Genomic DNA, 12,700 nt, shown 5'->3' with positions numbered 1-12,700 from the left:
CTGGAGGGTTGCCAGACGGCAATGGGAGCTACTGTAATCAATCGGTGACCAAGCTGTTGGGGAAGAAGGCTGACTGGAGCTTTGTACATACGTAGGTAGTTGACGGCTGACGGAATATCCGTCGAGCCTAAAAAGGACATGGGCCAGCTCCTGCAGCGTGCATAACCTGTATAGAGCATAGTACATACAGTACTGTGACCGCTGACTACATACCTAGGTACCTACCTAGGTACCTACAGTAGGCTCCTATCTCCCTGTCGAGTACCAGGTAGGTGCAAGTCGTGCAAGTCCCCGATCGGAGGAGGTTAATAAGTTGTGCAAGTTGTGCAAGTTGTGCAGTGTGTAGTGTGCAGTGTGCAGCACCTTCGTCCTCGTGCATTTCTTGGTTGGGCAGGAAATCCGTGATGCGGAAATGCGAGCTTGACCGTGACCGGCCTGACGTACGCTGCCCTCCCTCTATTTCTTTTATATTTTTTTCCTGCCGAGTTCCGCCTGGCCCTGTTCCCCAGTTTCCCCTCGTCGAGCATTCTCCTCAGCCCTCTCCTCGTTCCTATTTGCCAAACATGCTCCATCATGCAAAGGGTTCCTCAAACACGGGCCATGACCGGCAACACTGCCAAGTGCCTGATTCACCGTGATACCTTTGCGACGACTGGTCCAGCTGGCTGCCATATGGCTGCTGTCAGACCTTTGTTTGCACCTCGAGTCTCCCTCTCGCTCGACCTATTCGCTCCAGCAGCTGTCCAGGGGGCCAAGATGCGACTTGTGGACGTGTGTATACCACACCAGACCAACTCGCCTACCCAATCTTGCTGCTTTGCTCTGCCCGCTCGTGCCATCGACCTGGCGCTCTTCACTCCTGTGTCACCAGAGCCACCAGAGTTCATGCCATGACACTGCCCTTTCGGCGGTTGCTGCCTCGAATCACTCTTCCTCTTCCCTTTTCCGAGCTGACGACTTGTTGCTTGCGTGCTTGCAAGCCCTGTCATCTGCTTAATCTGCTTAATCTGCTCCCAAATTCTTCATCTTTGGTAGCAGCACGTCGCCAGTGGGGGGGGAAAGGGGGGGGGGAGGCAGGGAAAGGAATGACCTCGCATTACCGTAAACCCCAACATGAAGATCGAATCACCACATCAATCATCAATTCTACACTCTGCGGATCCAGTTCAAGAGTATTTGGGCTACAATCACACACAGCACTGCTCGTGACGGCTTGAGCTCTTCAGGCTTCTACACTCTCGGACCTCCGTTTTTCTTTCAAGCCGCTTCTTGAATACAACAAAGGGAAGGTCGAGGAGGCCAAGGCTGTCGGAATCAGCTCATCGCCCAAATAGCCCCCCCCCCCCCCCCCCTCTCTCACTAAATGAACCCAGAATGAACCCGTGCGCCAGCGACTTTACGCCTCTTTCAAGTCCAGAAATTGGCTGGTCTTCCTCTGCGGTTCCCCTGGACGAGACCATCCACGAGCCTTGCTTTCCTTTTGTCCATACTCTGGCACCCGCGTCACATGCAGATCACGACTCAACCAGACTTGGTCCTCACGACTTGAATCAGCCTCTCACACCTCATCAAACCCCCTTACTGGAGTATTCACACCTGTTCACCGTCTCGCCTCTCAACAGCTATGCGGACCCCGCCCAGGGCTGGAGTATGCCTCCATACTGCAACCCCGTACACTTTGCCGCGAGTTTGTATCATACACCTCCGCATATTCTTTATCCTCCGATTGTTCACTATCCAATATTTCCCAATTCTTCCTGCGGCAAAGCCCTGCGAGACACCACGTTTGCAACAACAGGCCGGCTCAGCACCCAACCATGTGCCTCCTCCGCCAGCGTCAGTGGACCGCATCTTCTGCCCGGACCGGACCTATCCCCAGGTATCACGAAATTGGGCCAAAAACCAACATGGCGTCGTGACGGGGGCATCAATTTGGGGTCTCATGCTTCTGGGTTGAAGCCGCTGGCCTGTACTTCATCCCGTGCTGGGAAATGCGAGATGGGTGATGATGCTGGTGGATGGCGCAAGGCTCCGAGCCGTGCGACAAAAAAATCCATCACTAGCACGCAAACTGGATTTTCCAGCAGTAACACGTCTCCAAATTCCGATTCAGAAGCTAGCCTTTCATTAACCCAGGGCCCTTTTGCGTGTGCAAGCGCCCCGTCGCCCCCTTGTCCTGACGAACCCTTGCCTTTGTTCTTCGAATCTGCGTCCGCAAGATACACGCCATATCTTGACAACTTTGATTCATCCGATTCATTTCAATCAAGTCTTGTTCAGGCTTCAGCTGACAATTGCTATAAGCAATTGCCCCTACTGTCACGCCATTTCTGTCAAACCGACCCCTTTGCTGGGAGCGTCGGACGACAGTTTTCGCCTTGCGACGGAATCACACAATTACCCGAGGGTGGCATCAACTGTTTTAACGCAGAAGCAGTCCAATCACTCTCAGGTTCGCAAACATTTCTTGGCATGCCCGGGACTTTGGTCAAGGTAAGCGCCGTAAGGGGGAGGCATGGATGATGAAATACATGACCAAGCACATTGCACTCACCAGCCTGATTTAGGAGGCATCTACCTATTCAGACCCCGTCGAGCGCTCCGAAATTGTCCAATCCAGCACTAGTCCACCCAAAAGTGAGACCTCGCCCATGAACCCCGACAATCTTCTTTGCGCCGCCGAGAATGGAAAGAAGCGAGGCTTTTCCTGCGCAAGGCCGCCATTGCGCAATCACATCAGCAGAACGCCCAGATCAGGTTTGTTCGTAAAAGAAACATACGCCACTAACGAACCGGTCTTGGAAGTCGTTAAGAAGACGTCCAACAGAGGAGCTTTCAGCACAGTCTCAGCGTCAACACAACCACCTGCAGCAAAAATCACGGGTACGTCAGGATCGTGGTCACAATCTAAGAGATGGACGAGCCAGGAGACCAACGAACGCAAGACATTTTCCACGACTGGAAAGAATCTGGGTTATATCGGAGCCTTAAATTCTCCAGTTGTCCCGCGAAATCCAGCAGAACTTACCAAACTACGAGCAGAAATTATAGACATCAAGAAGGAAAGGCTGTCTCGGGAACTTGATAAGCGCATGGCCACTTTGGAGCGCAAGAAAGCCAACAGTGGGGAAAACAAAAAAGGAGTCGCCCAAATTGTCCCCTTTCTTCAAGGAAAACAGTTCAACGACATGCTCTCACCAGTTTTTGCATCCCGCAACTGTTTCAGAGACTATATTTCAGATGACGACGCTCAGCTGGTCACATGGCCACCTTTAGCCGAGTTCAAAGAAGTAGGAGACAATAGACGGCCGATAGAGCGAGATCGCTGCTTTCCTTTACCAAGGTTGAGGATTGTGAAGGAAGTTGTTGCTGTTGAAAGCGACGATGATCATTCCACATCAAAAAGGATCGTCCGCTGCTGGGAAACCATGGCTGTCAAAGTCAACACCCGCTTTATTCGGTCTGGAACCTCTACCCACGACGAAGAACTGATTGACCCTCTGAGCGAGAGGGAGCGATTCGAAACAGAGCCCAAGCCATATTTCCTGCAGCTAGTGATCCGTGACTTGGAAGAAGAACCCGGAGACTTGGCTGATGCAAGCTGGTTCTGCAGGCTTGTCGAAAGAATATGCGACGGCTAATGCTCATCTATTCCCTCTCCCCCTGTTCTTAGCATTCATAATTATTTCATTCACTCTTTCTCATGGCTTTTCTTATGGATTGGTTATCAAAAGCATAACAGCGACGTTTAGAATATGAAGATATCAACGAGTCTAGACTGGGGCTGGGACAGCTGAGCAGGATCTCAAGCGTTTGGTGTGTGAGCTTGGGAAGGTCGGCTGGACGGCAGCTCCGAATCTCGCAGCATTTGGAATGAACGCAGTGGGACACGGTAGACGTTTGAGGTTTCAACGAGGACAGCAGTCAAAAGACGGAATACTACGGAGTATCAATGTAGAATGCACATGGGAGTAGCTGCGGAGTACGGAGTACAAGCAGCGGACTGTTGTTTGCCACAGGCACAACACACCCCCGCCAATGAGACAAATACAAGGCTTCGTTGAATTTCGGAGCAACCTTTCTCCGAGTGCCCTCATGGCGGTACGTACCTTGGGGCAAGCGAAAACCCACAAGCACAATTTTTTTGATCCAATTCAGCCCACATCGACTGGCCCATTTACAAAGTTTGTTTTCTTTTCCTCCCACATCCGTCCCCATTTCGATTGCCTGGTGCACGCATAATCATCAGGTGAGTGCACAGCACAACCCTCGCAACGAGCAACACGAGAGCAACACGAGAGAGAGAGAGAGAGAGAGAGAGAGAGACGATTTAGCATAAGGACAACTACTACGGCAAAGCACGCGACATACGTGAACAACAAAGTCTTGTGCTCCTGACACCCCGAGCCTCTTCGATCCGCAGCGGGCCACGAATAAAACGACCATCGCCTGCTGGCCTACTCGGATTCGGCTTTCCGAACCCTCTCATCTCTTACTCTCTCGGATATACCTCGTGATGAATCAGCCCAAGCTGCACCTTTGAAAACCATGTACTAACCAGATTCTTTGTTCCCAGAGCTCGCAATCATGGGTATCTCTCGTGACTCCCGCCACAAGCGCTCCGCGTCCGGTGCCAAGCGCGCCTACTACCGTGCGTAACAGACTTTGCATACAATTGTTTTCGTCAGGCCGGGAGGGAAAAAAAAAAGACCACGAGGAGGGAAGAAAACAACTCGAAGAAATACTCGAAAGCCCGTATTGAGTCTTTTTAGAGCTGTTTCCTTGTTTCTTTGGTCGTCCAAGGACGACAACACAGAGAAACTGGTTGCGGGAAAACGCCTAAAAATGAATCGTACGTTCTGACCTTTGCCAACAGGGAAGAAGCGCGCTTTCGAAGCTGGTCGCCAGGGTGCCAACACCCGTATCGGCGCCAAGCGCATCCACACCGTCCGCACCCGCGGCGGCAACCACAAGCACCGTGCCCTGCGTCTCGACTCGGGCAACTTTGCCTGGGCCTCTGAGGGCTGCACCCGCAAGACCCGCGTCATTGTCGTCGCCTACCACCCTTCCAACAACGAGCTCGTCCGTACCAACACCCTGACTCGCAGCGCCGTCGTCCAGATCGACGCGGCCCCCTTCCGACAATGGTACGAGGCCCATTACGGCCAGCCCATTGGCCGCAGACGCCAAAAGGCGCAGGCCGCCAAGGAGGGCAAGGTCGAGGAGGAGGTCAAGAAGTCCAAGTCTGTCGAGAAGAAGCAGGCGGAGCGCTTCGCTGCCCGCGGCAAGGTCGACCCCGCCGTCGAGAAGCAGTTTGAGGCTGGTCGCCTGTACGCCATCATCTCCAGCCGTCCTGGCCAGTCTGGTCGCTGCGACGGCTACATCTTGGAGGGCGAGGAGCTTGCTTTCTACCAGCGCAAGCTTCACAAGTAAAAATGTTGGCGTCGTTGTGCGTGACTCTGGAGAGTTTTGGTGGTTGGGGAGGTGCTGGGCGGGATTTCAGACCAAACGGAGGGGATCGATTCCATTTGCCTTTTGGCACGATTGCGTGTCTGAGGCAAAAGGCAGGTGGAATTTTTTTTTTTTTTTTGGAAAATTCCTCTCTTTTCCATGGTATCATGTCATGGTGTTGAGGGATTTTTCTCAGTCATCTTGGGCATTTCAGGGCAATGCGGAGCTTCCTGTAAAGCATCGGAAACGGGTCTCATAGGGAAATGAAGGACGAACAAGGAGAACCTCTATAACGTGCAATGATGACATGTACATTTCTGCGTCCTGACGCAATGGTGCATGCGACGTGATGGAAATCCATTTCGAAACCGGATTTGATTTTCAACAAGAGACAAAACAACCCAAAAAAAAAAAAAAAAAAAAAAAAAAAAGGCCCATCTCTCCATGTGACTTGACACCTTCACAGAAAACTGACGAAATGCTTGGCATCATTTATCATGCAGGATGCCGGCCCAACCGAGGACACAACGCGAGAAACACGACGCTCTCGCCTCGTTCGACTTGCATCGACTCTTCGTCTCCATTGCGCTACATCTGAAACATGGTTCATTCGATTCACGTACGTCCATCCCCCTTTTTTTTGGTGCCGATGCCCTCCCACAGTGACCGACCTCTTCCAAGAACTCAATTCAATGTACGGAGAGAGAGGAGCATGCTAGGATACCGACATCATCGTACAACAAAACAAGCCAGCCCAACTTCCATCTTCTACCGCCCGCGGATCCAGTCAGGAAAAGTCCAGTTTTCATCATGCTCCCATGCAACAACAGCTCGTGGTTTATAAAAAAAAAAAAAAAAAAAGAAAAGAAAAAAAAAAGGGCGTGATTATACATAATGCTTTGGTAGAACAGCGAAGAAGCAAGCAGCCCAACTCCGTTGTGCCGTATTCGTCATGCCGACTGCAGAAAAGGCGGGCGTCTGACCCGCGGCGCGCCTTGCACGAGCCTCTCGACCAAGCCGAAAACAGGGGATATAATGCGCTTGTATCATGCAAATTGTCGCTTGAGCTCTGACCATTTGCGGTTTAGGGTTTCAAGCTGGGAATTGACCTGATTTTACCGTGCGCTCGGTTAGTCTCTGCGTGGGTATCAAATGAGCAGGAGGAAATTTCCTCCCCCTTCCCCGGCCACGAAATCTTAACGTACCTCTGCATATTGCATTTTGGTTTGAATTAGCTCTTCTTCGAGCTCAGCCATCTCCTTCTCCAGTTTTTGGTTTTCTTCGTGTACTTTTTCATTACGCTTCATCAAGTCGTCTCGTTCCAACCTCCACGATCCTTCAATCTCGGCAGGCTGTTTTTCAATCACGTTTCTCAACTCCTTGACCTGTCCCTTGAGGCTTTCGTTCTCATCCCTCAACTCCTCATTTTCGACCTTGGTGTGGACGAGTTCGGTGGCCAGAGCTGCCTGTTCCGTGTCACCAGCCTGCACGCGCTCTTCCAGCTTTCGTAATTGAATGGAAAAATTTTGGTTTGCTAAACGAAGATCCTGGAGCTCCGTCTCCCTGTCCTTGTCAGCCTTGGTCTTCTCCACCCATTCGGATGTATACGTTTTCAAGGTCTCGGGCGTGATCTTGACCTCACACGCATCCTTGACGAGCTGGTCCGCTCTGTAAACTTCCTTGTCCAGGCTTGAGCTCGAGCTGCCAAAGAAGCCGTTCTCAAGAATGCTGCCCTGACTAGGATCTTTGTCAATGTAGACATCGAAGAGCTTATCCTTGAGAAAGGTTGTAAGCTGCTGCATATCAGATATCTTGAGGAGTGTAGACGAGTTCTTCTGCATCAGCACGATACCGAATCGCAGGATGGCAGACAGGCCTTCCGAAAAGATCAAATCGTAGATGCGGAGAACCAATTGAAGCGGGAATCGATATGCAAAGAGCGTGAGAAACCATTGGGTGGCATAAAGATGCGGGGAGATTCCTCGACGATGCAAGTGGCAGTATAGCGCAGGCTCCAGGTCCTCCAGTAGGCGTTCGAATTGATACAGGTGCAGGTGCAATCCGGGCATGTCATGGACGAACAAGTCACGGAGTTGGTACTGGTGCATAAGTCGAACAAGCAGGCAGAATGCCTCCTCTTCGGGCATCTGGTTGCACGTGTTAGCAGCCAAACTCGGTTACGTCTCGCGCGCCCAGGTGAACAGTTGCACTCACGTTGAACAGCAGGGGCATAATCAGAAAATTCATGCCCTGGGCATACCCAACATCCTCGTCGAAGAGGGCATATGCCTTGCAGACACCAAACAGGCCTTCCTGGAGCCCAGCAGCCGCGGCATATTTGGAATAGCTCGTCCTGGCTCCGAGATCGCGTCGAATGATGCGCTCTAGCTTTTGAAGAGCCGCGGCATCCACCTTTTGCTTCTTCTTCTTGTTCTTCTTCTTCTCTGCCTCTGCCGCGGCCTGTGCTTTGGCAGATGCCTCCTGACTCTTCTCGCTCTGCGGCGAACCAGTGCCGTTACCATGAGACTGGTTGGAATGAACAGAGGACGCAGACGAGTTGACGCCATCGCCATTGGAATTGGCGACGTTTGCATGATTGCTGGTGGTGGAGCTGCTCGTCGTGCTGTCGCTGCGTCTCTTCTCCTTGTCGGTACCACGGACCACTAGTTCCCTGTATTTGGCTTCAAGCCGTTCATTCTTGCTCTGGCTGAGGACTTGCCAAATCACTCCACGAATAGCGTTTGGTATGCCGGTAGCTATGGCTATGTTCAACTCTTCTGGGCTGGTGCGAGCCACTGCGGCGGGGCCCTCGTAAACGACAGACTGCCACAGGTCCCAATCCACTTGAGCCTCCTGCATTGCCGATGGCCCAGCGTTCACGCCTGATGCAGTGCCGGGGGCTAGATCGTGATTGGGGTTTGGCACAGGTGTCAACGGACTCTTGTCCTCGTGTTCACCTACGGGGTGGGCCAGACTGAAGCCATCCCCGTGACCGTCATTTTCTCCTCCGGTAATGAGATGAATGCCTGCTTCCTCGCGCATTCTAAGAGCCTTGAACCTGTCCTTGAGACTCTCACGTTGCGATCCATTATCAGCTTTATTCTGCTCGTCAAGCTTGCTGAGCATCATTTCCGGGTTGCTGGTCAAGGTCGCAATCGAGCTCGCGGTGTTTCTCCGACCAGTAGTGTTTCCCGGACACATAGGGGGGCTGTCTTTATCCTTGCTTGACGAGCTTCGCGATAGCCAGGAGAAGGGACTCGTGAGTTTTCGGCTCGGGGGCCCGGGGTGCTGTGGCAATGCCGGTAATGGTGGCAGCGGTGGCAGCGGTGGCTGTGCTGGAGAAGCGACCGCAATCAAGGACCTGGCAGGGCTCTTGGACGGAGACTCGGCAGTGGGAGGCCAAGGCGATGGGCCAAGTGCATTTGTGATGCTGCTCAGCGAAAGGGTCCTGCTTGCAAACATGTCTTTTTCTGGTGGGCTAGGGGGCTCTGGGAAAAGTCAAGGGTTAGCGGGGAGGGGTTGATTTCAATGTTCATGTTCAAAGGAGTCCACCGCTTTTACCTTGGACCTTGGCCACGCCCTCATCATCGAGATTGATGTTGTCCAGGTTTGATGCGTCCGCAATGCGATTTGACAAGGCCGACGATGTCCGGCGGGCTTTCTGTTTCGGCGCGCCGTTGATCACGTTTACATGCTCGTCCTGGGCGCGTTGCTGCTCGCGGTGCTCCTCTTCAACCCCATCCTCTTCGCGACTCTTCTTCCCTCGGTTTGGTTGGGGCGGTGAACTTATTGCTACAGAGGCAGATCTCCTGGTCAGCGACCGAGCCGAGCCAGCATCTATCGCATCCGCCGTCCTATCTGCATTGTCAATGGCGTCCTCGAACGAGTCTTGCTGTCCGTCCTATAGCTTGTGGGTTAGTGTCTCGGGATGTTGAGCTGGTTGGGCATGCATCAGGACAGCGTGAGGAAAGGGGATTGCGTTTTGCCAAAGACGTACTGTAGTTTGGCTGTCGGAGTCGGCTGCGGAGGATGGATGGGGGCTGTGATCCTCGTGAAGGGCAGACGAGGCTTCCTCGCCGCCCTGCAACGACATAATGCTTTGCTATACTTGGCAGGGCGATGCGACGACGTTTACCGTGGTGAAAGATGGGAATGGAATGTACTTGGTTGACCCAGGAGTTCAGCACCTGGCCATCAGCAAGGAGCGGGTCGCCTTTGAAAGTCGGGCCCAAGGCGAGGGAGGCAGCGGGGAGTTATGTGCGAGTGTCGGACTCGATTTGTTGACGCGTTGATCGATGGTGTGCAGGAGGTGGAGGAGGACACACACAAAGACTTGGAATGTTGCGTGCCACACAGTGTCGCCAAGTAGAGAGCCTATACCAGGACGCAAGAGTACGGTATAAGAAACAGAATAATGAGCAGAATATGAGTGCGGGAGAGCTGTAAGTCTTGGTCCCCCTTTACGAACAGAATGGTCAAAAGGATGCATGTGTGGAGTTTGGATGGTCGGTTTGATGGGGGCATGGAGGGGGAGCGTATTGTACATAGGGGGGGGGGGAGGGGGGAGGCGTGATGCCTGGCGTCGGCGGTGAGCGTCAGGGGTGGTCCTTGGTCAATGACAGCAAGCATCAAGCATCAATTGACTGAATCCAGGCCGTGGCAGCCAGGCACTTTGCCAACCCTCCTGGCTAACATCTACTGTAACATGCTGGAACCTTGTAATGGTCTGTAATGGTCTGGTCAGTCTGGTGTCTGCCCAGGTTGTTTGCGTCAATCTGGCCCCAAAGCATATGTAATAAAGGGCCGGATGCATTCATGTGCCCCACTATCACGGCTATTGCCTCTGTCCACGAATTGGCAACGGCTTTGCTTTTTAAAGTACAGTATGTCTACTTTTGCAGCCCGTCGGCACTCACTCATGCTCCGAAGAAAGGGGCCGAGATGCCATCAGATCGATGCGTCCATCCACGTCTTGCTATCTTTGCTGCTTCAAGGAAAGCCCTGCAGCGATTCGCACCTCCCACGTTGGAAGGAGTCGAACAACGACAGGAATGGATGGGGGGGCCGTTCATGTCTTCCCGCCTTCAAATGTTTCGTCTCTGTCGAAGAATGCTGGTTGTAATTTAAGCCGCAGACCTGCCGTGGTCATCTACAAATTCTGCAACACATATAGAGTAGCAAGGCGGATACTTTGTAGATTTATTACAGTACAATGGAACCAACCGACAACCGACACGTATCTTTTCATCCAACGACGATGTAGGTAGGGACATGTCGAAATAAAGGAAATATGAAACGGCTCGTTTTCTCTTCTGGACGTTGTTCCTTAAACCCGGTCAAGTTAAACCCCCTGTCGACATTGTTGGCACTCAGTTCTGTCCCTTGCATTAGCTCGATTGAATGAGGACGCGATTTTGAACCAGAAGCCAAACTGGGCTTGACAAAACTTGTACGCCCATCCGTCGCTCAGCACTGAAATCTTGCGTGCTCTTCCCCTGTGAACAGCTTTTTTTCTTCTTCTTCTTCTTCTTCTTCTTCTTCTTTTATTTCGGCCCCCCCCTCCTTTTTTTTTTTTTTTAACCGTGTCATGAAGGAGTAAGTAACACGAACTGGAGATGTTCGAGGCAATCGAAGGAAAGGAATGGACAAAGAGAACGTAGGAGGTAGACAAATTCTGCAAAGTATTGACCTAATGTACCAGACATGGACATATAGTTCATGGAGGCCTGAAGTCAGTTAGTAGTCTGGCACCTTGGGTCAACAGGTAGGTACCTTCAGTCAATTGACCGCACCCCCATTTTCCTGCCATTGATTCCATATTTCCCAAGTCCCCCACAAGGAAATAGCTGTCTGTCTTTTGCTTCTTTTCTGCTTCTTCTCACTTTCTTACTTTCTTTTACTTTCTTTCCTTTTTCATCTTGGAGACGCAATCGGCACGCGTGCCTCCCAAGACTTTAACCATACGCCCCTACGAGGTGGTCTGAAGAGTCTGAAGATGATGTAGTGGCGAATCTGCGTGCTAAGAGTTAAGTCGAAAGCTACCTACTTAGTGACGTCAACTAGCTTCCTGACCCTTTCTTCCTTGCAGAAGAGAAGAAAGAGAGAGAGAGAGAGAGAAAGGCACTCCGGCATATGGAAACGCTTGATTCTGTTCCTAAGCTGATATGCCGCCCAGTATTCAGCAACACCCAACAAAAGATGCCGCTCTAGCGCTTGTTCGATTTCAATCTTCGCCAAGCGCATAATCATCAAAGAACCCAATCAATTGTACGGCGCGTATTCCGAGAATGATGATTGGAGTTTCCAACCCCAGTAAGCGCTTGGGGGAGTCAAATTGATACCGAAGTGTCGGATACTACTGCTCTGTACTTCAGTACGGTGTACACTGGCGAGATTCCATAAATCCGCAGGATAGGACTGGAGGTTTTAGCCGCCGCTTGTCTGTGAAATAGTAATAATGCATTATCAGATCGAAACAATGCATGTGCGATAAGTTAGGTACCTATGTACCCAAGGTACCTAACCTAACCTACCTGTGGCGCAAAAACTCAGCAACCACTTGGCTCCGCAGTACCCCCAACTCTACGCAGGTCTCGATGGTAAGTACTTAGCGATGGTGACGGCGAGGACAAAGCCCAAGATCACCACTCCAAGAGGTAGTACCAGTCTAAATATTGCACCAAAAGTGTGACGCCTCACAATATATGACTTTATTAGGTACTATACGGAGTACGGTACACTGCGATACTAAAGGTACCATGTAGGTAAGGTAGGTACCTACCTAGGTAGGTAGGTAGGAGGTAGGTAGGTAGGTAGGTACCTGGGAAGATGCCTGTCTCTAGGGTAGGTTAGGTGGCTGCTTGGCTGTCCTGACTCCCGAGAGGTAGGTACTCCGTACCGTGCGTTTGCACACGCACTAGACCAGGAGGTAGGTACCAGGCACCTAACCAGCTACAGGCTCTCGAGAAGCTTGGACCCACTTCAAACTTTGGACTCCCATTACGCAAAGGCCCACCTTCCATAACCTGATGTTCTGATGTCCAAACAACTCCATATTTTTCTCTCCCTACATCGTAACTTTCTCCTCGAATCGACATCTCCCTCCTTCCATCTTACGGGTAATCGACCCCGTACCGTCAACCGACTCACGGAGGTTTTCGACACCCTCGTCTGCACCAAAAAGTTGGTTTATTCGCCGATATTGGGAACCTGCTCTGGGACGGTCCTGCACCCGTGCCAGCAGCGCTCT

General features: G+C 51.8%; 4 protein-coding genes across 4 annotated transcripts; 3 read left to right on the top strand and 1 right to left on the bottom strand.

Annotated features, from left to right (window-relative positions):
• Positions 1-573: 573 nt before the first annotated feature.
• Positions 574-894, top strand: UV8b_00631 (uncharacterized protein; the record flags this gene model as incomplete). The annotated part of the gene is made up of 1 exon (XM_043138129.1): positions 574-894. One exon carries the CDS (start codon positions 574-576, stop codon positions 892-894), a length of 321 nt encoding a protein of 106 aa, XP_042994063.1.
• A 480-nt stretch (positions 895-1,374) lies between these two features.
• Positions 1,375-3,641, top strand: UV8b_00630 (uncharacterized protein; the record flags this gene model as incomplete). Its single annotated transcript, XM_043138128.1, has 2 exons — positions 1,375-2,493; positions 2,568-3,641. 2 exons carry the CDS (start codon positions 1,375-1,377, stop codon positions 3,639-3,641), a joined length of 2,193 nt encoding a protein of 730 aa, XP_042994062.1.
• Positions 3,642-4,587: 946 nt separating this feature from the next.
• Positions 4,588-5,433, top strand: UV8b_00629 (uncharacterized protein; the record flags this gene model as incomplete). Its single annotated transcript, XM_043138127.1, has 2 exons — positions 4,588-4,651; positions 4,877-5,433. The coding sequence occupies 2 exons, from the start codon at positions 4,588-4,590 to the stop codon at positions 5,431-5,433; spliced, it is 621 nt and encodes a 206-aa protein (XP_042994061.1).
• A 1,064-nt stretch (positions 5,434-6,497) lies between these two features.
• Positions 6,498-9,544, bottom strand: UV8b_00628 (uncharacterized protein; the record flags this gene model as incomplete). The annotated part of the gene is made up of 5 exons (XM_043138126.1): positions 6,498-6,560; positions 6,657-7,598; positions 7,666-8,939; positions 9,013-9,352; positions 9,449-9,544. The coding sequence occupies 5 exons, from the start codon at positions 9,542-9,544 to the stop codon at positions 6,498-6,500; spliced, it is 2,715 nt and encodes a 904-aa protein (XP_042994060.1).
• Between the last annotated feature and the right edge of the window lie 3,156 nt (positions 9,545-12,700).

The sequence above is a fragment of the Ustilaginoidea virens genome, chromosome 1 (assembly GCF_000687475.1).
Source record: "Ustilaginoidea virens chromosome 1, complete sequence".
Taxonomy (NCBI): domain Eukaryota; kingdom Fungi; phylum Ascomycota; class Sordariomycetes; order Hypocreales; family Clavicipitaceae; genus Ustilaginoidea; species Ustilaginoidea virens.
Note: the sequence above shows the minus strand (reverse complement) of the source record. Positions and strands in the feature narration are given on the sequence as shown.